Source organism: Rhinatrema bivittatum, chromosome 16 (genome assembly GCF_901001135.1).
Source record: "Rhinatrema bivittatum chromosome 16, aRhiBiv1.1, whole genome shotgun sequence".
Classification (NCBI taxonomy): Eukaryota; Metazoa; Chordata; class Amphibia; order Gymnophiona; family Rhinatrematidae; genus Rhinatrema; species Rhinatrema bivittatum.
The window spans coordinates 17,833,259-17,857,818 of NC_042630.1; the positions used below are offsets into that span (position 1 = coordinate 17,833,259).

The window sequence follows — 24,560 nt, forward strand, 5'->3', positions numbered from 1 at the left end:
CATTGCCATGGGACAAATGGCTCCTTTATATACACGCTGCTCCCTCTACCCATGGAGGAGAGACCCTTCCATGCTCAGATGAGTCGATGTCACAATACATTTGACATCAGTGACAGAATAGAATTTTAATTTTTTTTTTTTTTTTTAAAGGATAGCTAATGCATTAACAGTCCAGTCAAAGAGCTGAGATGTGAATGAACCTTCTAGCTTGGGAGGGACCAACAGGGGCAGAAGTGGAAACTTTATAAACATCTTACCTTGATTGGCTGGGAGCGTCTCTGGATGACATACATGTAGCTAGGCCGAACTAGGGAGGGGCCAACGGAAACTGGAGGTGTCCTGGGTAGCAGCTTCAGTGCATTTCAGAATTACCTCCCTTTATCAGTGTCTGAGGCAGTATGGGAGGTGGGGGAAACCCTCTGATAATGCACGCCTGTGATGTCACCCAAAGCCCCATGTCAAGGCGTGAGGTCAGCTGCTGAGGGCAGGCCTCACACAAACCTTTCCAGTGCTTTACACTTTCCAGACTTCATCGTCTCTTTAGCAGAAGGCTCTCAGACACTGGCCATTTCATAAATATGCACTATAAAGATTGAAATGCTTCTCCTCTACCTTCTAAAATAGGGAAAGTAGCATTGGAATTTTTTTTAAACTCTAAAAGACAGCTTTATAATTTTAGCTAGGCAGTGCTAGCTTCAGCCAGTTCATTGGTTTACAGGCAAGAGGGCCCTGCCCTAACAAACCAGCAGCGATTACAGCAGAGCCATAGCACTCACCAGGTCCCTGATGATCTCCTGGATCTGCGTCTGTGCCACCTCCACCTCTTCCGTTGGACCTTCCAGAGTGATGCGCTCATCTCCATCTGTGAACTCGATGTGAACCTGTGGAGTCAGGCAAGATGCAGCAGATCAGAAGCCATGGAGAAGAGGAATCTATCCTGAAGACTTTTTGACAACTGTACAGCATGTAAAGTAACATCTGCCCTTGAATTGCAATGAACTGAAGCCAAGCATCAAAAGCCCAAGAGATTTTATCTCCTCCCGAGCAACCTGCCAATATCTATCCACAAGTTTGCACTGCAGCTGCTTCTTACTCTTCAGCATACCATTTGGTTCCTGCCACTGACCTGACAGTGCCAGCAGGGCGAGCTCCTCAGCACTTCGTTTCTTACCTTGGGCAGCTGCTGGGTAATCCGTCCGATGTTCTGCCCTTTCTTCCCGATGATGAAACGATGTAGCCAGGCTGGAGCCGTTACTTCAGCTACCATCACACTCTTCGCCTGAAGGGAGGAATGATTGCAGAAGATTCATACTTAAGAGCCCCTTTCCCTTTCATAACCTAGTCATGTTTCAGCATCCATCATTCTAACCCCTCCTTCTCCCTCATGAAACAGGCAAACTGGGCAACGCACACTTATTGACCCCCTCACCTTTGCATAGACCTGAGTCAGAGCTGGGCCCAGTCTGTCAGGTTCCCCCCGCAGAATGATGGTCTCAGAGCCACTGTCCAGGGGAGGCATCTCCACAGAAACCCCCGTGGTGTCTAAGATCTCCTGTAGCGTATTTCCCTTTGGCCCAATAATATATTTGTGCTGGGACTTCTTCACCTCCACCGAGATGGTCGTGGTCTTGCGTTTCTGGGGGGACAAGAGAAAGAGAAACCATTCTCTATGAAGTGACATTAAGACTTACCTGATAATTTCCTTTCCTTCTACACCAATCAAGTACAAATGGGTTTAGTCCCCTTATCCAGCAGTTGGAGCAGGTTTATTTTGGTTTTTTTGACATCATATATATGTATGTCATGTTTAGAACCGAAATAGCCGATTTACTACTGTCAAAGCTAAAAAAAACTATCAATAGTTACTTAAAAACAATATCTTGTATATAATATCTAATTTCAACAGGAAACTTCATTTTGCTTTACAAGAAACGCTATCAATAAAAACCAGCTTAAAACTTTTGTGAATTTTTTTTAACTTATATTTATTAAAGAAAATAAACTCAATCATAAAGGTTGCACAGTTTATTCTTCCCGGGTGGGCTTCTTGCAGGCAAGACTGCAGGGTTTTCACCACCTCCATCTGCTGGAGACAGAGGAATACTGAAGGGATGCAGGTGGCACAACAGGTTAAGAGAGGGTGCCCTTCAAGTTTTTCTCTGTCTCCCTCTGCTGGAAGGGAGGCATAACCCACAGTCTGCCCATTCCCCCCAAAACATGTCAATTCCCAGTGACCTGAGCCTGGCTCCCAAGCTTTACAACATCCCACTCCCTCTAATTTTTCTTTTTTTTTTTTTACCCTGTGGCCCCTGGCCTGACCTTATCTTCGTAAATTTTGCGGATGCGCAGCAGGGCTTGCGCAACAGGCTCCTTCTCTCCCGTAATGATGATCTCATCCTTGCTGACACTGGGCGGGGGGATGTTAATGCGAGCCCCACTCTCCTGCATAATCTCCTGCACCACCTTGTTGAAGGCTCCAGCGATGAAAGGGTGGAAGGCTTTCTCCAAGCTGACCCGCTCCACAGCACGCTTATCCTGTGGGAATTGATTGGGTAGGACAGAGAGCTTGCATTAAACCTCTACTGTCAGAAGACTCCTGAGAGAGAATCATCTCCCCCAAAGATGCTCTAGTTACCTGCTCTGCAGAGATAAGTAGGATCTCGTGCCGGGCCTTTTCGATGCCTTCCTTAGTGCCAGTAATCTTGATCTGATTGCTCGGGTCCTCAGGGCGGGGATATTGATCTTGGTGGCAGTTTTCAATTCCAGCTCTTGTAATTTCTCTCCGTTTTTGCCAATCACAAAGCGATGGTGCTCCTTGGGGATGGTGACAGTAGCTGAAGCCTTTGGGGGAAGGTTGAAGGAAAAGGGGCAGACACAACCCAATCATTGACCACTTTTACTTCACTAATGTTGCAATGCCAATTTCACCCCCTCCCCACCTACAGGAATGAACATAGTTCTTCCTTGAGCATACATCGGAAAAGGATAGGAAAATTGGTTCTTACCTGCTAATTTTTGTTCCTGAAGTACCATGGATCTGTCCAGATGAGTGAGTTTATGCATCCCTACCAGCAGATGGAGGCAGAGAACAAAACTTTGAGGCACTGCTGCATAACAGAGTGCCACCTGCAGTCCCCTCAGTATTGACCTGTACCCAAGCCAAGATGTCTACCTTAACAAAACCCCAATAAACCTTGGACGAAAAGAGACAAAGTTGGAGTCCTCTGCAATCTAGGCCCCCTTGATTTAACACCAACATATACCAAACCATGTATAGTTTTTATTACTCTGATTATATCAAATGCCAGCTCAATCAGCTTATCCATATCCAGAAGCAAGGAAGTCTTTTGACAGATGGGAACGGTATCTGGACATCTGTGGTACTTCAGGAAGGAAAAATTAGCAGGTAAGAACCAAATTTTCCTTTCCTGTTCATATCCCAGAGCAGTCCAGACAAGTGGGATGTATCCAAGCCACTCTATTCTGGGCGGAACCCGAAAGACCCGCGTGCAATACTATCCCCCCCAAATGTCGCTTCTCTGGAGCCTACACATCTAAGTGGTAATGTTTGGTAAACATGTGAAGAGAAGACCATATCGCCGCATGACGGATCTCCTGCAGAGAAAGCAACCAACCACTCCACCCCACGAGGTCGCCTGTGCCCTATTGGAATGCGCTCGCAACCCCTCTGGCACCAGCCAGCCCTAGCAGATGTAAGCCAAAGCTATCATCTCTTTTAACCAGCGAGCAAATACTGCCCTTGGAAGCCTTATTTCCCTTCCTTGCTCCTGAACAGGCCAAATAGATGGTCTAGTTTCCGAAAGGCATTAGTCACCTTGAGATATCGCAAAAGGATACGACGCACATCCGATCAGTGAAGTTCCCTAGCCATTGAGAATCAGCTGTCAAGTTCAGAAAGGCCAGAAGCTCAACCACCTTATTAAGGAAGAAAGAAGGTCACTACCTTCGGCAAAAAAGAAGGAACCATGCATAAGAAACACATCTTCCAAGAAACACCATCTTCCAAAAAACACAGGAAAGGGTCCCTACACGACAACGCCTGCAGCTCAGATATTCGCCTAGCCGAACAATGGCCACCAAGAAAACAGTCTTCAGGGTTATAATCTTTCAACATCACCATCCGAATTGCTCAAAATGAGGGCCACACAGAACCATAAGAACCAAATTCAGATTCCATGACGGACAGATCTTCCGTACCGGAGGACGCAGATGCTTTGCCCCTTTTAGGAAAGAGTCACATCGGATGAGACGCCAGCGGTCTTCCCTGAATCCTACTACGCAAGGAATCCGAAGCTGCTACCTGGACCCGAAAGGAATTATTTGCCAACCCCTTAGTCAACCTGCTCTGCAAGAAGGCCAAGATCTGCAGGATATCCACCTTTAAGGGCTGCACTCTGTTCAGCAAAACACCAGGATTCAAAAACTCTCCACACCTGAACATAAGCTATTGACGTGGAAGATCTCCTTGCCTGAAGCAAAGCTGCAATCACCGGCTCCAAAAATCCCTTCAAACAGAGCCCCCCCTCTCAAAAGCTAAGTCGCTAGACAGAAGTGATCTTCTCACTCGGAAAATACGGGTCCCTGTCGAAATAACCCTGAGAGATGAACCAAGCGAACGGGCCAGTCCACCGCTAGACACATAAGGTCCACAAAACACGGCCGACGCAGCCACTCGGGCGCCACCAGAATCACTCTGCCTGGATGATTTTTGATGTACTGTAGCACTCATCCTATGAGTGGCCAAAAAGGAAACACGTACAGTAAGGTATGTGTCAGCCACAGTTGAACGAAAGCATCTATGCTCTCCGATCCGACCTCCCATCTGTGACTGAAAAAGCGATCTGTTTTCGCATTTGCTGGAGTCACCATAATGTCTATCACTGGTTTGCCCCTCCTTGCTTGCAGCAAGGTGAAGGCTTCTGCCGACAACTCCCACTCCCCCTGGTTCCAGGCACTGCCTGCTGAGTAAGTCTGCCTGCACATTGTCCACTCTGGCCACATGAGAAGCCGCTAGTCTCACCAGATGTTTCTCTGCTCACATGAACATCTCCTGTGCCTCCAGCCGCCACTAGACGTCATTCCACCTTGACAACTGATGTTCGCTACCGTTGTCCCATTGTCCGAAAATACTTATTTATTTAGCACTTTTATATACTACCGACTTTCCAATAACAGAGTTACTGATCAATTCGGTTTACATTCTAAACAGAAACATTGACAAGTTAATGTCTTACAATGAACAGGTAGCAGGAACTTGGATGCAGATATATGGGGTTAATAACATAACTTAAATGCTACGGAGCCAAATGTTGGCTAAAGAAATAGGTGATAGGTATAAGGCTGGGTATTTGATTTTTAGACTGCCAAGGATTCATAGATGACCTGAGAGATCTTTGGGGGGTAATAGAGAGTACTTGCAACAGACTTGTCCTGAACGAGCGGAAGAAATGCCAACAAGGCCTTGTGCACCGCCCTGATTTCCAATCGATTGATTGACCAAGCCACCTCCACCAACAACCACTGACCCTGGGCCGATTTTCCTTGGCAAATCGTTCCCCCATCCAGAGAGGCTGGCATCCGTGGTTACCAGTCCCAGATCCATTCCCTTTTCCAGACTGTGCCGCGACAGCCACCATGAAACACTGGACCTGGTACTCTCTGGCAATGGTAAAGGAAGCTGAAATTCCTCAGACAGGGGCTTTTCAATGGGATAACAGAGCCCCCTGCAGAGGACACACGTGAGCAAAAGTCCATGGCACTAAATCCAGCGTAGAAGTCATGGACTCCAGGACCTGCAGGTAATCCCAGACCTTGGGCACTGACAGGCTCAGCAACCGAAGAACCTGACTCTGAAGCTTGAGGACTCTCTCCGAAGTCAGGAACACCTTCCCCAGCTGTGTATCAAAGCATGCACCCACATACTCCAAGATTGGGTCAGCTTCAGATGACTCCTCGCAAGCCAAATGCCCCCAGAAGCTGAAGTACACACTGGACCGAGTGACCGCACTCCACAGACTTTGCTCGTATCAGTTTATCATCAGGTACGGGCGGACCAGGTCACCCTCCTTCCTGAGTGCCGCTGCCTCTACCACCATCACCTTTGTGAATGTGTGCGGCGCTGTCGCAAACCCAAAGGGAACAGTTCAAAACTGGAAAGGTTCTCCCAGATCCATGAACCTCTGATGTTCAGGCCGAATGGGGATATGAAGATAGGCCTCTGACAAGTACAAGGACGCTAGAAATTACCCTTTTCGCACCTCCGCTATCACTATGTGCAGCATCTCCATTCGAAAACATGCACCCGGAGGGCCGCATTTACCTTCTGCAGATCAAGAAATGGGCCGAAAGGTCCCCTCTTTCTTTGTCACCAGGAAGTACATAGAATACCTGCCCTGCCCTCTCTCCTGAGGCGGCACTGGAAACAGTGGTGCACAGAAGTTGTAAGCGCTGTAGCATGTCTTGCACCACCTTTCGCTTGCACCAAGAGACACAGCAGAGACTACAAAGGCATCCCTAAGCGGCCAAGAAATTCTAAGCTGTAACCGTCTTATCACCTCCAGGACCCACCAGTTCAACGTGATTCTCGTCCACTCCTCATAAAAGAGAGAGCCTCCCTCAGATAGCTTCCAGAGAGGAGAGGACCAACACACCTTCATTGTCCAACCTTACTTCCGCTCTCCCTTAGGACCCACCGTCCCTCGGGAATCTGCGCTGTCTCCCGAACTCTGTTTCTGCGATGCTGGCGCAGGGGCTCAGACCGCCAGAAATCTCCTAGCCTCTCGAAAATGGGCTTGCAGCAGAAAGGACTTCTTAGGACCCTTCCTGTCCTCAGGTAATTTATTGCTTTTTCGACTAACTACTTCACAAGCTGCTCCAAGTCCCTCCCCAAAGAGGAGCTTCCCACTGAAGGGGAGGTTTGACGGCTGGGCTTTAGACCACACGTCCGCTGACCAAATTCACAGCCACAGGAGCCTTCACGCCACCACCGCCGAGACCATACTCCTGGCAGAAGTCCGAAACATGTCATACAGAGCATCAGCCACATAGGCTACCCAAGCCTCTAAAAGGCCGCCTGTGCTGCTTCAGTTGCTGTTCCTGAACGTTTGTCATGTGCCTTCTGCACCCAGGACAAACAGGCTCTCTAGATCAGACTTCTGCACACCACTGCCTGAAGAGTCAAAGCTGAGACTTCAAAGAGCCACTTTAGTAGGATCTTCAGCTTCCTATCCTGGACATCCTTGAGAGCTGCTGCTCCCATTACCCGGGATGGTCATCTTTTTAGTAACCGGTGACATGGCTGCATCCACCTTGGGAATTCTCCACGACTCCAAGGTCTGTTCCGGCAAGGGATATAGCTTCCCTATAGCCCTAGCGACCTTCAGGTCCACCTCGGGAAGAATCCCTTTCCCAATCCACCAACTTCTTCACCTGCTTTGGCAATTGGAAAGTGGTAGGAGGGTCCCCGCAATCCCTCCAGGAGTGGGTTCACCCCTTCCTGATCTCGAGCTCCTCCAGACCTAGGGGAATCAATGGACCCAGTTCCTCCCTCTGAACAGCCGAACCACTCGCTGGTCGTCATCTTCCAAGACCGGAACAGCATCTGGTTCCTAAGTGTCCGGATCCTGCAGGGGTCTCCCAAAGCATCCAATGGATCCGGGTCCTGCCCCGGATCTCCCAGGGCATCAACAGGGTCCTTGTCTGGTCCCACCAGACCCCCTTGAAGCTGCTCAGGATCATCCAGGCTATCCAACGAATCATCCTCCTCCGGGGCACGCCAGAGTCCCAGCATACGAAGGAACCCTCCTGAGTCCGTGGGCTCTCTAGCCTTTTGGCCGTCCAGGACTTCCTAGGCAAGGGTCTCTTTGCCCCTAAGCTCCTTCCTGGCTAAATAAGCCTTATGAAGGAGAAAGCACAAACCCTGTGGAAAAAGCCTCCGGGTCTGAGGAGGAAGATTCCTGATTAGCTTATTCACGAGCCCCTCCCTGTCCCCTGAGCCCTGTGGGGAGAATCCCAGGGCTCAGAAACGGCAGCCTGCACGTCAACATGTGCTGCCAAAATGGCCGCCGGCTCCTCTGACCACCCCAGAGCCATCCCAGTCATCTGCACCTTCGTGCTGTTCCCCGAGGTTCCTGCAGAGGCCGAGGCCCCCCTCTGAGGCACACATAGAGGCGACTTTGCCTCAAATCGTAGCTGCATGGGAGCTGGCATGTCGGGGCGGTCGGGCCTGCACACATGGTCAGGCCTAAAAATAAACTGAATCGCACTCGCCGCTGTCCTGGTGCTGAAATTCAGAACTCACCCGACCCCCGATAAAGGCAGGCAATTCGGCCCTCTCCCTCTGGTCTGCCTCTCGGCAGGAAAAGAAATACTTACCCGCTCCTCAGCCTTGCACAGAGCCTCTGCTGCTGCTGACCTCCCTGCTTCAAGTCTTTTTTTAATTTGTTTTTTTATAAATAATAAAAAAAAAAAACAAAAAAGACAGGCCACAACAAAAACAACAAAAAAAGAGGGGAAAGAACTACTCCCCTGCTTCTGGAGATAGGAGGCTGAGGAGACAGGCCCACCAAGGGAGAGAAGGGCCCAGAGGGGGAGAGGGAATCAGGACCCCTGGCTATCTACCCCCCACTGTCAAGAAGGGCCGAGTCCGGACAGAGATTACCAAACCCCCCCCCCCCCCCCCCCCTACATCTGCTGGAGACAGAGAAATACTGAGGGACTGCAGGTGGCCACTCGGTTATGCAGCAGTGCCTCAGTTTTGTTCTCTGCCTCCATCTGCTGGTAGGGATGCATAAACACACTTGTCTGGACCGATCCGGGGTATGAACAGGAACACTGCCTTCTTTAATATTTGCTTAACGAAAAGCACACATATCCTACCAAATATGTTACTGCTACTCTGCAGTATGTGTGTCAAAAATAGCAATACCTGGTAAACTGAAGGAGGTCTGCTGAGCTGGGAGTTCCAGAAAAAAATGCACCCAAGCAACAGATCAACCCATTCATCATTTACTACATGCCAATGATGGAAGGGACCCACCTGGGTCTGAAGCCGAGCGACAATTTCCTTCCGAGCTTTCATGACGGAGTCCAGTTTACCAGTCACCATGATTGAGAGCCCCCTGGTCCTTGGCCAGGGAGAGCTCGATGTGAGCCCCTGTCCTCTGCATGATGTCCAGACAAACCTTTGCCTCCTCTCCCTCTCCAAACTGGCTGTTGTCCTTGTACCGACGCTCTTCCAGAGGGACGTGAAACACCTGGCCCAGGTACAAGAAAAAAAAATAGTGATTAACCCTACATGAGACAACCTTGGCCTAGCAACCCACCATTCATCTAAGGTAGAGATTGGAGAGGCTTGGGGAGTCGTGAAGGTACTAGCAAAAGGTAAACATCTCACTTGAGAGCTAAAGACTGCCTTCCTGCTAGAATATTGCAGATTCTACTTTTTTTCATCTTCAGTCCTCTCTGCAGAGGATTCCACACTATGCCCACCCCAGGCTTCACCACTCGTTCCTCTCTAGTCCCCACCACTGAGGATCTTCTGGGACTGTCCCAGACCTTTTTGAATTTAGATATAGATTTCCTTCCATCGCTTCCCCTGAGAAGCTATCCAAATGTTCCCATAATGCTTAGTAAAGAAACATTTAAACTGTTATTCCCAAGTCTACCCCCTTCCATCCTCATTCCATGATGCTTTGCTCTGGAACTTCCTGTGTTTCCTAAGAAAAGACTACTTGCCTTCAAGGAAAGAAGCTTTTTTAATAGGTTTTACTGCTCTTCCTTTCCAAGGCCTTGTTCCTTACTCCTCCTCACATCTAGAATACTCCCAAGGAGACAGCTCACATTACAGTGAAGATGGTGAAATTACTTCTTACCTGATATTTTCCTTTCTTCAAAGTAGAGCAAGCCAGTCCACACCACTGGGTTGTGCACACCAACCAGCAGGTGGAGACTGAGAATAATGACTCGCTGATGTCCCTCTCGTATAGCTCATCATAGACATTAGCCCGGCAGTATTTTTCTTTAAAAGCCAAATGTGGATACTAAACCACCTAAACATTATTACATCCTCCAATAATCATTCAAAATAGAACATTCTTCCATTATATAATTTTATTTTTTTTTTAAACATAATGGAACATTGCACTCAGCTCCGTCAACAGTCACATAGGAAAACTGTACAACGAATATCGCAAAACAAAACTTACCAAGTACAGTGCCATTCAATGCGCATGTGAGATCCTTGCCATACAATATGTTTCTTAAAGATCTTACACAATAGAAGATTGTCGACTGCCTCAAGGAAGCCCAGGGCGGATGGTGGACTGGCTTGCCCTACTTTGAGGAAAAGAAATTATCAGGTAAGAAGTAATTTCACTTTCCTCTTCATCCAAGCAAGCCAGTCCACACCAGTGGGATGAACCAAAGCTACTCCCCAGAAGAGTGGGAGGCTGCCTGAGGCCCAAGCAGCACTGCAAAAGGACGAATCCTCCCATGCAGCCAGATCTAACTGATAGCATCTCGCAAACGTATGCAAGGAAGACCACGTCACCGCTCCACAAATTTTCGCTGGAAAAAGCAAATGCAATTCCACCCAGGAAACCACGTGCCCAGGTCGAACATGCTCTTATATGCTTCGGAAGAAGTTTTCGGCATTCACATATGCTGCTGTCACCACCTCATTAATCCACCAAGCCACCGTAGCATGAGAGGTCACCTCCTTCACTCCACGGTGAAGGAGAAAGAGCTGATACATCTTATGAAAGACATTGGTAACCTCCAGATAACACAATAAACGCCACCGCACATCCAAAGGCCGCAATTTCCTGAATTTCTGCCAATCGAAATCCCTATTCAAGGATAGTAGAAAAACCAACCGATTCAAATGGAAATCTGAAACCACCTTCGGAAGAAAGGCAGGTATCACCCTATCTGGCGTGATACCCAAAAAGGATTCTCTACATGACAAGGCTTGCAATTCCGAAATCCGCCTTGCTGAACAAATAGCGACCAGAAACTCCGTCTTCAGGGTCAACACCCACAAGGAAATACCCTGCAGAGACGAAAAGTCAGACCTGCAAAAAGAGAACCAGATTCAGATCCCACAAAAGAACTGGGAAACGCAAACTGGGGGGGGGGGGGGGGGGTCCTTCACAGCCCTCAGAAATCTAGACAGGACTGGATGTGAAGAAATAGGCCTTCCCTGAATGTGTCCCCGATAAAACGCTATGGCAGCCACTTGCACCTTGAGTGTGTTTAAGGCCAAATCTTTACTAAGACGTTCCTGCAAAAAAGCAGAGTTGCTTACCTGTAACAGATGTTCTCCCAGGACAGCAGGATGTAGTCCTCACACATGGGTGAGGTCACTGGACTGAGCCCTATCACGGAAAACCTGTCAAAGCTTCTAGAACTTTTGACTGGCATACTGAGCATGCCCAGCATGCCATAACTTTATTTATTTATTTATTTATAGAGTTTTATGTACCATCGTTCGGTATTGCCATCACAACGGTTTACAATTTTTATCATTTGGTTAACATGGTTAGTGCAATTTCATAGGTAAAGTGTAGCCACAGGGGTCTCCCTTCAGTCTAGTTTGTAGCAAAAGGTGCGAGTGAAAAAAATAAAATAATAAAAGATTCGGACCCAACTTTGCGGGGTGGCGGGTGAGTTTCGTGAAGACTACATCCTGCTGTCCTGGGAGAACACCTGCTACAGGTAAGCAACTCTGCTTTCTCCCAGGACAAGCAGGATGGTAGTCCTCACATGTGGGTGATTAGCAAGCTACAGGCTGACTCATATTTGTTTGGACCAACAACATACAACTTGTGCAATAGGCACAACAACTGGTGTACTGTTGGGAAAAATGAGGCAGCCTGAATATTACAGCAGATTGGATGTGGAAGGAGTTGGGATTATACTGGAAATAAGTTCTTCAAGACGGATTGGCCAAAGGCAGAGTCTTGATGTCCTTCCTTGTCCAGGCAGTAATGTGCTGCAAATGTGTGAAGAGAGCTCCATGTTGCAGCTTTGCAGATCTCAGCAATCAGTACTGAACGATAGGGTGCTACTGAGGTTGCCATGGCTCTTACTGAGTGCGCCTTCACTCGTCCCTGGAGAGGAAGGCCTGCTTTTTCATAGCAGAATTCGATAGTCTGCTAGCCAGTTGGAGAGAGTTTGTTTGCCCACTGCAACTCCTGGCTTGTTTTTTTTCAAAAGAAACAAAGAGTTGGGTGGATTTCCTATGGAATGCAGTGTGGACTAGGTAAAATGCAAGTGCACATTTACAGTCCAAGGTGTTTAAAACCCTTTCGCCTTGGGAAAAATGTGTCAAGACTATAGACTGATTCAAGTGGAAGTCAGTAACCACCTTGGGAAGGAATTTAGGGCGAGTACAGAGGACCACTCAGTCATGTAGGAACATGGTATAGTGTATGTGACAAGTGCTTGTAACTCACTAACCCTTCGAGTGGATGTAATGGCTACTAGGAAGAGAACTTTCCATGTAAGAAATTTAACATCGCAGGAGTGCAAAGGCTCAAACGGGGAGCGCATGAGAATTGAAAGTACTACGTTTAGGTCCCATTCAGTGACTGGTGGCCGTAGAGGGGGCTTAAGTTATAGTAGGCCCCTCATAAACCTACTTACAAGGGGTTGCGCTGTTACTGAGGCATCCCCAACTCCTTTGTGGTACGTTGAGATGGCACTCAAGTGTATCCTCACCGATGAAGTCTGGAGACCAGAGTCTGAAAAGTGCCAGAGATAGTCTAATAGAGATGGCATGGGACACAAGAGGATTACCAGGCACTGTTTGCTGCACCTCCTTTTTTCTCTGACTATCCTGCTCCACTGCCCTCTTTCACTTGGAGTGAAACCACTGCCATACAGAAACGGTCCACGAGAGCAGAACTACACGCTGCTACTCTCACTGAATATTGCCAAGTCCGCCAGATTCCTCGAGGACTTATAGTTAATAAGGAACCTCGTTTACATTCTGATAATGTGGAATTCGTTGTTAAATGGAATCAAATTTTGAATAAGTGTTCATTTGACCTTATGATTTTAATTGTTGAAACAACAAAGCAGGTAGCCTGTTCCTTGCAAGAAGAAGTTAATGTGAATATCGATCAGTTAAAATCATCCTTGCCAATTGACTCTTTTTCAACACAGTTAAAAGACTTCAAACAAGAGTCTTGAAAAATTTAGGTCTGACCTGAAGACCACCAAATTCAAGAAATTCCAAAGAGACGCCTCCGATTATTCTCGTGGTTTTGTATACCCATGGATGTCAACCACTTCTCGGTTTCCAAAAAGGAAATTCATGTTCGCAGAATGTTCTTCGGATGAATCCACAGGGGATGAAAAGAAAATTAGTTCTTACCTGTTAATTTTCGTTCCTGTAATACCACGGATCAGTCCAGACTGTGGGTTGAGCCTCCTTTCCAGCAGGTGGAGACAGACTAAAACTGAAAGGATATCCTATATGAGGACAGAGCCTATCCTGTAACCCTTCAGTATAACCATTGTCAAAGCAGAAAATAACAAAACCAGAATAGATCAAGCAAGTAACCATAAAGCTCAATGGAGCAACTGTAGAACAATGTAAGAAACATGGTATGACTAACAGCTCTTGCATATACTTGGTATTTAAACGACCAAGGCTTCCGGTGTAATTGCTCAATATTCTTGCACAAAAATAAAGTATTAGAATCTGCGAATCTGCAAGAAACAAGCTTTGAGAGGACAGAAAGAAAGACATACAGGGAAGGGCGTCTGGACTGATCCGTGGTACTACAGGAACGAAAATTAACAGGTAAGAACTAATTTGCCTTTCCCTGTACATACCCGAATCAGTCCAGACTGTGGGATGTACAAAGCTTCCCTAAACCGGGTGGGACCTAGACAGTCCTGCTCGAAGCACTTGCCGCCCAAAGGAACCAATAACCAGAGCTTGCACATCCAGACGATAGTGTAGAGCAAAAGTATGCAAGGACGACCAAGTGGCGGCCCTGCAAATCTTCTGCAGAGAGTCCGATTGCCTCTCCGCCCAGGAAGTAGCCTGCGAACGTAGCGAATGAGCCTTTAGGCCCTTGGGAACCGCCCGACCTTGGCAAAGATAAGACTAGGAGATCGCTTCTTTCAACCACCGTGCAATAGTGGTCTTAGAAGCCGGCTTACCCCAATTGGGCCCACTCCAGAGGACAAAGAGATGGTCCGAGATCCGAAAATCATTGGTGACCTGGAGATAGCGAAGTAGGACTCGTTTGGCATCCAGCTTACAGAGATCGCCCCCAGTCATACCCGCAATCTCCTCTGGGGAAACGCAGGGAGTTCTCCCGACTGGTTGACATGGAAGTTGGAAACAACCTTTGGCAAGAAGGAAGGGACTGTCTTGAGGGATACCCCTGAATCGGAAAAGGGCAAAAAAGGTTCCCAACAGGACCACGCTTGGATCTCGGAGATCTGTCAAGTGGAGAAGATAGAGACCAGAAAGACAGTCTTTAGCGTAAGATCTTTTAACGTAGCGCGACGGAGAGGTTTGAATGGAGCAGCACAGAGGGCCCGAAGAACCAGGTTAAGACTCCACGACGGGCAAGTGGTGCAAGAGGGCGGCAATAGGAGTTTGATGCCCTTCAAGAATCAAATCACGTCCAGGTGACCCGCTAAGGGATGGCCTTCTACCCCTACCCAGGAGGGAGCCAAGAGCGGAGACTTGCACGCGCAGAGAACTGAAGGAAAGGCTCTTGGAAAGACCCTTCTGAAGGAAAGAAAGGACCAACGAGACCGGGGCGGAGCACGCTGGGACACCAGACTCCGCACAAACAGATTCAAAAACCTTCCAGATACGCACGTAAGCCAGAGAAGTAGACTGTTTCCGGGCCTGCAGCAAGGTGGAGATAACCTCCTCCTTATAGCCCTTACGCCTCAGGCGTCGCCGTTCAAAAGCCAGGCCACTAGACAGAAACGATCGGCCTGGTCAAAAAATACGGGCCCCTGCCGAAGAAGCCGAGGAAGGTGGCCTAGCCGCAGAGGTCCGTCCATCGCTAGGTTGACGAGATCCGTGAACCACAGCCTGCGCGGCCACTCGGGTGCTACCAGAACCACGGGTCCCCGGTGGAGCTCTATTCTTCTGAGAAATTTTCCCATCAGGGGCCACAGGGGGAACACGTACAGAAGGATGTCCGCCGGCCAAGGGAAAGCCAGAGCGTCCACGCCCTCAGAGCCATGCTCCCTCCAGCGGCTGAAGAACCGATTTCCCTTGGCATTGCGCAAGGTTGCCATGAGGACCAGGTGGGAGGGCGGACCCCACCTGCCGACAATCAGATCCATGGCCGCATCCAAGAGCTCCCACTCCCCCGGATCGAGCAGAGGAAATCGGCCTAAACATTTTCCTTGCCCGCGATATGGGAGGCCGCCAGGCACTGCAGATGTCGTTCCGCCCATGTGAAGAGACGGCTGGCTTCTAGGGCCACCAGGGGACTGTGGGTTCCCCCTTGGCGACTGATGTAAGCCACGGTGGTGGAGTTGTCGGATAGTACCCTGACCGCTTTGCCTCGGATCCAGGGGAGAAATTCCTGAAGAGCCAAGTGTACCGCCCGAGTCTCCAACCGATTGATGTGCCAGCGAGACTGAATTGGCAACCAGATCCCCTGGGTGGATTGGCAGAGACAGACTGCACCCCAGCCCGAAAGACTGGTGTCCGTGGTTACTATCGTCCACTGTGGAGCTTGGAGAGGCATTCCCTGGAGCAGATGAGGAAACGAAAGCCACCACTGCAAGTCGGCGACTGTAGTTGTGAAACTGTTCCGACACCGGCTGCCAGCAGGATAGCAAAGCTTTCTGTAATGGTCGCATATGAGTGAAAGCCCAGGGAACTAGGTCGATGGTGGAAGCCATGGATCCCAAGACCTGCAGGTAGTCCCAGGCCGTTGGGAGAGGCAGCGAAATCAGATTCTGAATCTGGTCGATCAGCTTGAGAGCCCGCGCACGAGGCAAGAAGACCTTGCCCACTCGGGTGTCGAAGTGGGCTCCCAGGAACTCTAACTCCTGGGAGGGCAGAAGGTTGCTCTTGGAGAAATTCACTATCCAACCGAGAGACGAGAGGAGGGCTAACACGCGAGCCACCGCTTGTCGGCAAAGAGCCGCCAACTTGGCTCTGACGAGCCAGTCGTCCAGGTAGGGGAGAACAAGAATGCCTTCCCAGCGAAGGGCTGCTGCCACCACCACCAAGACCTTGGAAAAGGTACGAGGCGCGGTCACGAGGCCAAAGGGAAGCGCCCGAAACTGGAAGTCCAGGTTGGGGATATGGAAGCAAAGATACTTCTGGTAGTCGCGGTGAATCGGGATATGGAAGTACGCCTCTGTCAGATCGAGCGAAGCGAGGAACTCTCCGGGGCGAACCACTGCGACGACCGCTCGCAAGGTTTCCATGCGGAAATGTGGGCTCGAGGGCCCGGTTGACCCTTCTGAGGTCTAAGATCGGGCGAAAGGATCAGTCCTTCTTGGGAACCACAAAGTAGATAGAATACTGGCCTGCGCCGAGCTCCTTCTCTGGGACCGGGACCACTGCTCCCAGACTCAGCAGCCTGGCGAGAGATTGCACCACCGCCTCCCTCTTGGAATGCCCGCATGGGGAGAATAGAAAAAGATCCGGCATATCGCGGACAAGTTCGAAGGCGTACCTGTCTCTGATAATGTCGAGGACACTGGTCCGACATGATTCTGACCCATTCCTCGGAAAAAAAGGGAGAGGCGGCCGCCTAGAAAGGGGACCGAGGAATGAGTCAACTGAACTTCATTGTGTGGTAGGCTTGGGGGCTGGAGCGCACGGGCTGGCCCTCGCGAAAGGGCCACCGCCCACGAAAGGGCTGTGACCAAAACTGAGACCGGGAGGAATAACCCCTCGAGGTGCCACCCTGTCTGCGTGGGGTATACCGTCTCTGACCCCGGAAACGAGGACGAGAGGGTGTGAAGGAGCAGGATGGTTTAGGACGGTCCTCCGGAAGCTTATGGACCTTATTTTCCCCTAAAGAATCCATAAGCTTCTCAAGGTCCTCACCAAATAGCAGCTTACCTTTGAAAGGCAATGTGCCTAACGGGGTTTCGGAGGACAGGTAGGCCAACCAATTGCGGGAGGGGCTTTGCTCTGCCTACCGCAGGGGCTTTGCTCGGACACCGCCGAGGCCATCGCCTTGACGCTGAGGAGGTCGTAGAGCGCATCCGCCCCATAAACGACGACGGCTTCCAGACGCTCAGCCTGCTCCGCCTCTGCCGACGGGAGGTCTTGGGTGCAGAGTAACTGTTGAACCCACCTGAGACCTGCCCGCAGCATGAGACTGCTGCAGATAGTCGCCCAGACCCCTAGAGCCAGGACTTCAAAGATGCATTTCATGTGTGCCTCGAGCTTGCGGTCCTGTCCGTCCTTCAGTGTCGTCGATCCCTCCACTGGGATCGTGGTATGCTTGGTGACCGCAGAGATGGAGGAGTCCACTGAGGGATTTTTCAATATTTCCAAACCTTCCTCCGGGAGGAGATAGGGCTTGTCCATGGCACACCCCACCCGGAGTGCCGCCTCAGGAGCCTCCCATTCCCACAGGAGCAAGCTGCTTGTGCATGGGATGAAAAGGGAAAGCGCTTGTCGGAGCCCTGAGTCCCACCAGGACCGGGTCCATATCTTTAGGCAAAGAGGCGGTAAGGGTATCCGCAGGGGGCCCCTCCAACCCCAATTCCTGGAGGACAAAGGGGATGAGGGGCTCTAACTCCTCCCTACGGAACATACGGAGAACTCTGGGATCGTCTCCCTCCAGGGGGGGGAAGGGTACCCTCTACATCCAGAGTGGCGTCAGGATCCGGGAGTACCGAGTCCGCCGGGGGGGGGGGGGGGGGGGGGACCTTCCTCCTCCTCCTGCAGGCTGGCTAAAGTAAGATTTATGCAGGAGGAGAACAAAATCAGCTGAAAAACGGGCCCTGGATTTCCCGGGGGGGGGGGGGGGGGGGTCAGGGATCTCATCCTGGGGGGCCGTGGGGCTCAAATCGGGGGGGAGGGGGGCCTCAGAAAAAAAAAAAAATTCGGTCTCCCAGCCCCAGACAGCTCCGAAAACGGAGCCGCTGAAAAATCCAAGATGGCCGCCGTTCCCAGGCTTTGCTGACCCGGGAACGGCCTTGCCATGCTCTGGGGACGCGATCCCCGGGTTAACTTTGCCTGTCCTGCCGAGGAGGGGCTTTCCCCACCCGGCAGGTAGGCAGAGCAAAGCCCCTCCCGCGAAAAACGCGAGGAGGGGAGCCCACACGAAAACATGGAGAGAGCCGCTCTGAAGAAAAAAAAGATGAAAAAAAAAAAAAGCTTTGAGTGACAGCCTGCAGGCCAGGATTGAAGCAGGGGAGAACCTGTTGACTCCTGCCTCTCTGGCTGCCGGTTTGATCCCCCGAGGAACCCAAGAAAGAAAAAAAGGGTTCTACTGCTGCTGCAAAAAAAAAAAAAGGGTAAAGTGTGAACTTTAAACCTTTAATATTATTTCTTTTATTTTATATATATATATATATATATATATATATATATATATATATTTATTTATTTATTTATTTTTTTTTTCCCCCCAGGAATTGAGTACAGCAGCGGGGTCCGAGGCCCCTCAAGGCAGCCAGAGGGGGGGGGGGGGCGACAAGAACTGGACCACCAGACTCGGTCCCCACACCAGGAAGCACCACGGACTCAGGCTATGCTCTGCACAAGGGTCGAAGCCCCCCTGAGTCCGGCAAGAGCCAGGAGACAGTACCGTCTCCTAAACAGAAAAAAAGGACTTAACTACTGTGGTTTTTTTTTTGAAAAAAAAAAAAAAAAAAAAGAGTCAATCAAAAATGAGAGAGAAGTACTTGCGTGATCCAAGAAAGAAGAAAAAGAAGAAAGAACAGCTATCTAGCCGAAATCAGGAGACCGAAGGGTGAGCTGATCCACCTGCTGGAGACAGACAAATACTGAAGGGTTATCCTCATATAGGATATCCTTTCAGTTTTAGTCTGTCTCCACCTGCTGGAAAGGAGGCTCAACCCACAGTCTGGACTGATCCAGGTACGTACAGGGAAGTGGGTGCTCCTGCTTTACCCAGTACAAGGATACAACCAGCCTTGGACCCTAGACCTTCCACTTCAACCTCATCTTTCTTCTCTTCTTTTTTAGACCCACAACAGCCGCCTCCTCTACCCCACCAGTCCCAATATCCATCCTGTCCTCATCAGAAACCACCAGATCCATCATCCCGAACTACGTGCTCACAAACTCGGACATTCGACCTTTGGCAATAACCCATCCTACTTCCACTTCCACTGTTGTCTCACTCTGAGCAACATTTTCTTCAGCACGGCCTGTCTTTTGTGCCCACCACACAGTACGACCCCTTTAAAACCCGACCCTTATTTTTAAGGTCCTCTACCCCTGCCCTGTGCAAGAGTGCTGCAGCAAATTCTGCTGGTGCAGGGTTTTTCTTTCTTTCTTTATTTTTTCAAACTATTTGCCGCGCAGAACAGCAAAGAAACACCGGGGCAGGGATCAGGCAGAGGAAAGGAGGACAAAAGACAGGAGAGGCAGAGATACAATCAAGAGGGCTGAGCCCAAGGCTCCCTTACCCTACCTCATTCTCCCTACAGGAACACTCCCTCTGTCAAGAGGGGGGCTAGGACACCAGCCTTCACCTCCCTCCTGTCCTGACATATCAGACAATCAACTGAGGGAGGGAGCAAATGCTATCACCACAAGAGGTCAGGACTGCCTGTTCAATCCTGGCAGGCCGAAGTCCACAAGCAAGGATGTATGTCCACCGCTGGAAATGGAGAAATACTGGCTAGCTGATCTCTGTCGTGAGCTGTATGAGAGGATGCCAGCGAATCGTTGTTCTCAGTCTCCTTCTGCTGGTTGGAGTGCACAACCCACTGGTGTGGACTGGCTTGCCTGGATGAAGAGGAATATGAAATTTTCAGAAATGCCAAACAACTCCCAACTTCCTCCTATTCCCTACCCATGCTCACCTGGGTGATGACAGAAGATTTTATTGGCCGGATCTTGTTCCACATTCCTGCGGGCTCACTGGATTTTTCCCCTGGTGCTCCTTTTTCTGGGAGCGGCGGGAAAGCCTCCAGGTATGTGGGGATATAGGCCTCATCCTCTGGAACACCACCTCCTGAGTAAGGAAAGAATGATAAATCACCTGCATTATGCTAGGACACCAGCCATGCCCAGCATGACTGCCAAAGTGAAACCTATCCACTTACCTCTTGTTTCCTCGTCCCTCAAGCCGCTGCGATGTTCAGCAAAGCTCTCGGGCGTTAATAAAGCCACCGAGCTCATGGTTCCAAACCCAGATTTGCGAGTTTCCAGTATTCCACTAAAGGAAAAAAGAAATAGAACAAAGTAATACAGTGAAGCAAATCACAGGGAAGAGAGATGGGCCCAGAGCTGAATATTATAAGGGAACGTGAGAGCTTCTGTAGAAGGTATGCAACAGACAGGTACCCAGCAATATTCAATTTGACACTATTAAGGCTGCACAAGTTCTTATAATTTGGCTCTTCAACACTCACAAAAAAAAAACAAAAAACTGAAACTACTTACCTGATAATTTCCTTTGTTCTAGAACAGGCAGGCCAGTCCATACAAGTGGGTTATGCACATTAACCAGCAGATCAACTGACTTGCTGATGTCACACTCATATAACCCTGTACTGATATCAGCCTGCCAGTATTCCTGTAAAAGTCAACTTGGACAACTGATTAACACTAGAACTTTAACTTCAAACTGTGAAAAGCTTTTTGCCCAAACTTCCAGTCCCCTTTTTTTTTTTTTCAAACTTTTAGTGGATCAGGAAGCACTGAACTCAGAACACAAGGAAATGGAATAAACTAAGGAGAAAAGGCAGCACACGACGAGACCTAAAATACTTACCAGGTCCCTCAGCAACCCAGATATTTCCAGCAGCCGCTACTTTCTCTGATAACATAACATCTCTTAAGGATATTATAGAAAAAGATAAATGATACAGGACACTGGCAGCCCAAGACAGCAATGTGGACTGGCCTACCTGTCCTAGAGGAAAGGAAATTAACAGCTAAGTATTAACGCCACCTTCATCTTAATCCAGGCAAGCCAGTCCACATAAGTGAGATATACCAAAGCTACTTCCTCTTAGGATGGGAGGCTGCCTACGCTCCCGTCAAAACAGCCCTCATAAATGATGTGTCTTCTCTAACCCTAACATCCAAATGAAAAGGTATACAAGGAAGACCATGTTGCCGCTCTGCATATCTCCCTAGGGAGACAGCCACTGCAACTGCATCCAAGACACTATCAGGCTGATACAGTACAGTGCGTTCCGGAGCGCACTGTTAGCCGGCATTTGGACGCGCGTTTGACACGTTAGCTTTACCCCTTATTCAGTAAGAGGTAATAGCGCGTCCAAAACGCGCATCCAACCCCCCCCCCCCCCCCGAACCTAATAGCGCCCGCAACATGCAAATGCATATTGATGGCCCTATTAGATATTCCCGCGCGATTCAGAAAGGAAAATGTGCAGCCAAGCCGCACATTTTACTTTCAGAAATTAACGCCTACCCAAAAGGTAGGCGTTAATTTCTACGGGCACCGGGAAAGTGCACAGAAAAGCAGTAAAAACTGCTTTTCTGTGCACCCTCCGACTTAATATCATGGCGATATTAAGTCGGAGGTCCCAAAAGTTACAAAAAGTTTAAAAAAAAAAAAATTTTTGAAATCGGCCCGCGGGTTGAAAACCGGACGCTCAATTTTGCTGGCGTCCGGTTTCCGAGCCCTGGCTATCAGCGGGCTCGAGAACAGACACCGGGAAAATTGAGCGTCGGCAGTCAAACCCGCTGACACCCGCCGCTCCTGTCTAAAAAGAGGCGCTAGGGACGCGAGGGGCTTTGGCATTCTGAAATGTGGCCATGAGATCCATTGCCAGAGTGGACCATCTGTTGCATATCATTTGATAGGCTTCCTCGCACAGTTCCCGCTCGCCTGGGTCGAGATGATGCCGACTGAGAAAGTCGGCTTGAATGTTGTCCACCCCAGCAATGTGTGAGGCTGCGATGCTGAGCAGATGTTGCTTCCGCCCAGGTGATCAGCTGTTGTGCTTCCTGAGCTACCAAGAAGCTTCGGGTTCCTCCCTGACGGTTGATGTACGCTACCATGGTCTCATTGTCGGAAAGAACCCGAACCGACTTCCCGCAAAAGAGAGGTTGAAGAGCGATTAAGGCTAAACGAACCGCTCTGGTCTCAAAGATTGATCGACCACTGTGCTTCCTCTTCGGACCACTGACCCTGAACAGATGGAAGAGGAAGGTGGTATAGTTCCAAAACCGGATTCCAGCGTGAAAGCAATGCAGACTGAAGTGGTCTCATGTGTGCAAAGGCCCAGGGAACCAACTCCAGAGTAGAGGTCATTGAACCTAAAACTATCAAGTAATCCCGCACACAAGGAATAGGAATAGACTGCAAGTCTCGAATTTGTGATTGAATCTTGAGAAGGCGATGCTCCGGAAGGAACACTATCCCTTGACGAGTGTCGAACCGTACACCCAAAAACTCCAGAGATTGGGAAGGTAATAGGTGACTCTTGTCGTCGTTGATCACCCAGCCTAGAGACTGCAAAAGGCTGATTACCCTGTTGATTGTATAATAACAAAGATTCCGACTTCGCTCGAATCAACCAGTCGTCCAGGTACGGATGTACCAACAGGCCCTCCTTCCTGAGTTGAGCGGCCACCACAACCATTATTTTGGTAAATGTTCTGGGAGCTGTGGCTAATCCGAACGGGAGAGCCCTGAATTGATAATGTTGCCCTAGAATGCAAAACCTAAGAAACTTCTGATGATCAGATCGAATGCCGATATGAAGATAAGTTTCGGTGAGGTCGAGAGATGCTAGAAATTCTCCTCTGTGAACCGAAGCTATGACAGACCGAAGAGTCTCCATCCGGAACTTTGGAATCCTTAGACAACAGTTGACCCTCTTGAGATCGAGAATGGGATGAAAGGTTCCTTCCTTTTTGGGAACGACGAAGAAAATTGAATAACGACCTTTCCGATGTTGGAACTGGAACTATAGCTCCTAGGTCGCTTGAACGCTGTAGCGAGTCTTGGATTATGAGACGCTTCTGTAGGGAAGAACACGGTGAAATTAGGAACAGGTGGTGAAGTCGCCGAACAAAATCTAAAGCATAACCTTGATTTATCACTGATAGAACCCATTGATCCGACGTACATCTGGCCCATTCTCCATAAAACAGAGACAGCCTGCCCTCTATGACGGGAACCGGAGAAAGGACCGGCCTTATCTCATTGGACAGACTTTGTGCCTCCTGAGACTTGGGAAGTTCCAGGTCTACCAAAGCGGCGGCCACGAAAGGACTGAGACCAATTCTGTTGTCTACTTGAAGACTGTTTAGCTGGAGGAGCCGACGGACGAGAAGAACGAAATCTTCTGTTAGACCGAAAACGAGAGTGAGATGAAAAAGAGCTTCTAGGCCTAGGACGGTCCTCTGGCAATTTGTGAATCTTATTTTCCCCTAGGGACAAAATTAAATCTTCCAATTCCTTACCAAATAATAATTTTCCCTTAAAGGGTAAAGCCCCTAATTGAGCTTTGGAGGATGCATCTGCAGACCAATTCCTCAACCAGAGAAGTCTGCGAGCAGATACAGAAGCAACGACAGAGCGAGCAGAGGTCCTAATGAGATCATATAAAGCATCTGCACTATAAGCAACTGTAGCTTCCAGTCTACCAGCCTGAGCAACTTCTTCTTCTGAGAGGGAAGAATTGTTTTGTAAAGCCTGGACCCATCTTAGTCCAGCTCGCAAAGCCAAGCTACTATACATGGCCGCCTGCACACCAAGAGCAGAAACCTCAAAACTTTGCTTAAGCTGAACCTCCAACTTACGATCTTGGAGATCTTTAAGAGCCGTAGCCCCAGTTACTGGAATAGTTGTTTTCTTAGTGACGGCTGAAACAGCGACATCCACCTTAGGAAATTTTAAAATTTCCAAAGCTTCCTCAGGTAATGGATACAATTTTTCCATGGCTCGTGCTACCTTAAGCCCCAACTCAGGAGTATCCCACTCCCAGTACATAAGGTCAGTGAGAGAAAGATGAAAAGGAAATGATGTCTGGGACCTCTAAGGCCAAGCAACACTGGGTCAACGTCACCCATCTGAGAATCCTTTACTGGAACCTCGAGACCCAATGCCAGTAAAATATCTGGAATTATCTGTTCATTATATTCGATATGTCCCATGTAAACCGCCTCCCCGGCGATAGTTTTCTCTGTTAAATGTGAACCGGAGTGATATGTATTGTATACAGGAACTTCCGGTATATAAAAACCAAAAATAAATAAATAGATAAATAAATTAATTAAGGGACTAAGTTCCTCTCTTCTAAACAGGCGGACTACTTTGGGGTCATTCCCATCCGCAACATGAGGGTCTGAACTAATACTCAAAGCAGGGTCTTCATTTAAATCCCCCTCTGGCAAGGAC

The 24,560-nt window shown here is 49.1% G+C and overlaps 1 protein-coding gene across 1 annotated transcript in view; it reads right to left on the minus strand.

Moving 5' to 3' along the window:
• LOC115077956 (vigilin-like) overlaps positions 1–24,560 on the minus strand; it is a 106,888-nt gene that overhangs the window by 73,020 nt on the left and 9,308 nt on the right. The window contains 10 exon segments of the mRNA XM_029580416.1: positions 777–881; positions 1,172–1,279; positions 1,430–1,636; positions 2,320–2,535; positions 2,636–2,742; positions 2,745–2,841; positions 9,059–9,139; positions 9,141–9,275; positions 20,041–20,192; positions 20,284–20,396. Of these exon segments, the coding sequence (XP_029436276.1) occupies positions 777–881; positions 1,172–1,279; positions 1,430–1,636; positions 2,320–2,535; positions 2,636–2,742; positions 2,745–2,841; positions 9,059–9,139; positions 9,141–9,275; positions 20,041–20,192; positions 20,284–20,359 (1,284 nt within the window). The 5' untranslated portion in view covers positions 20,360–20,396.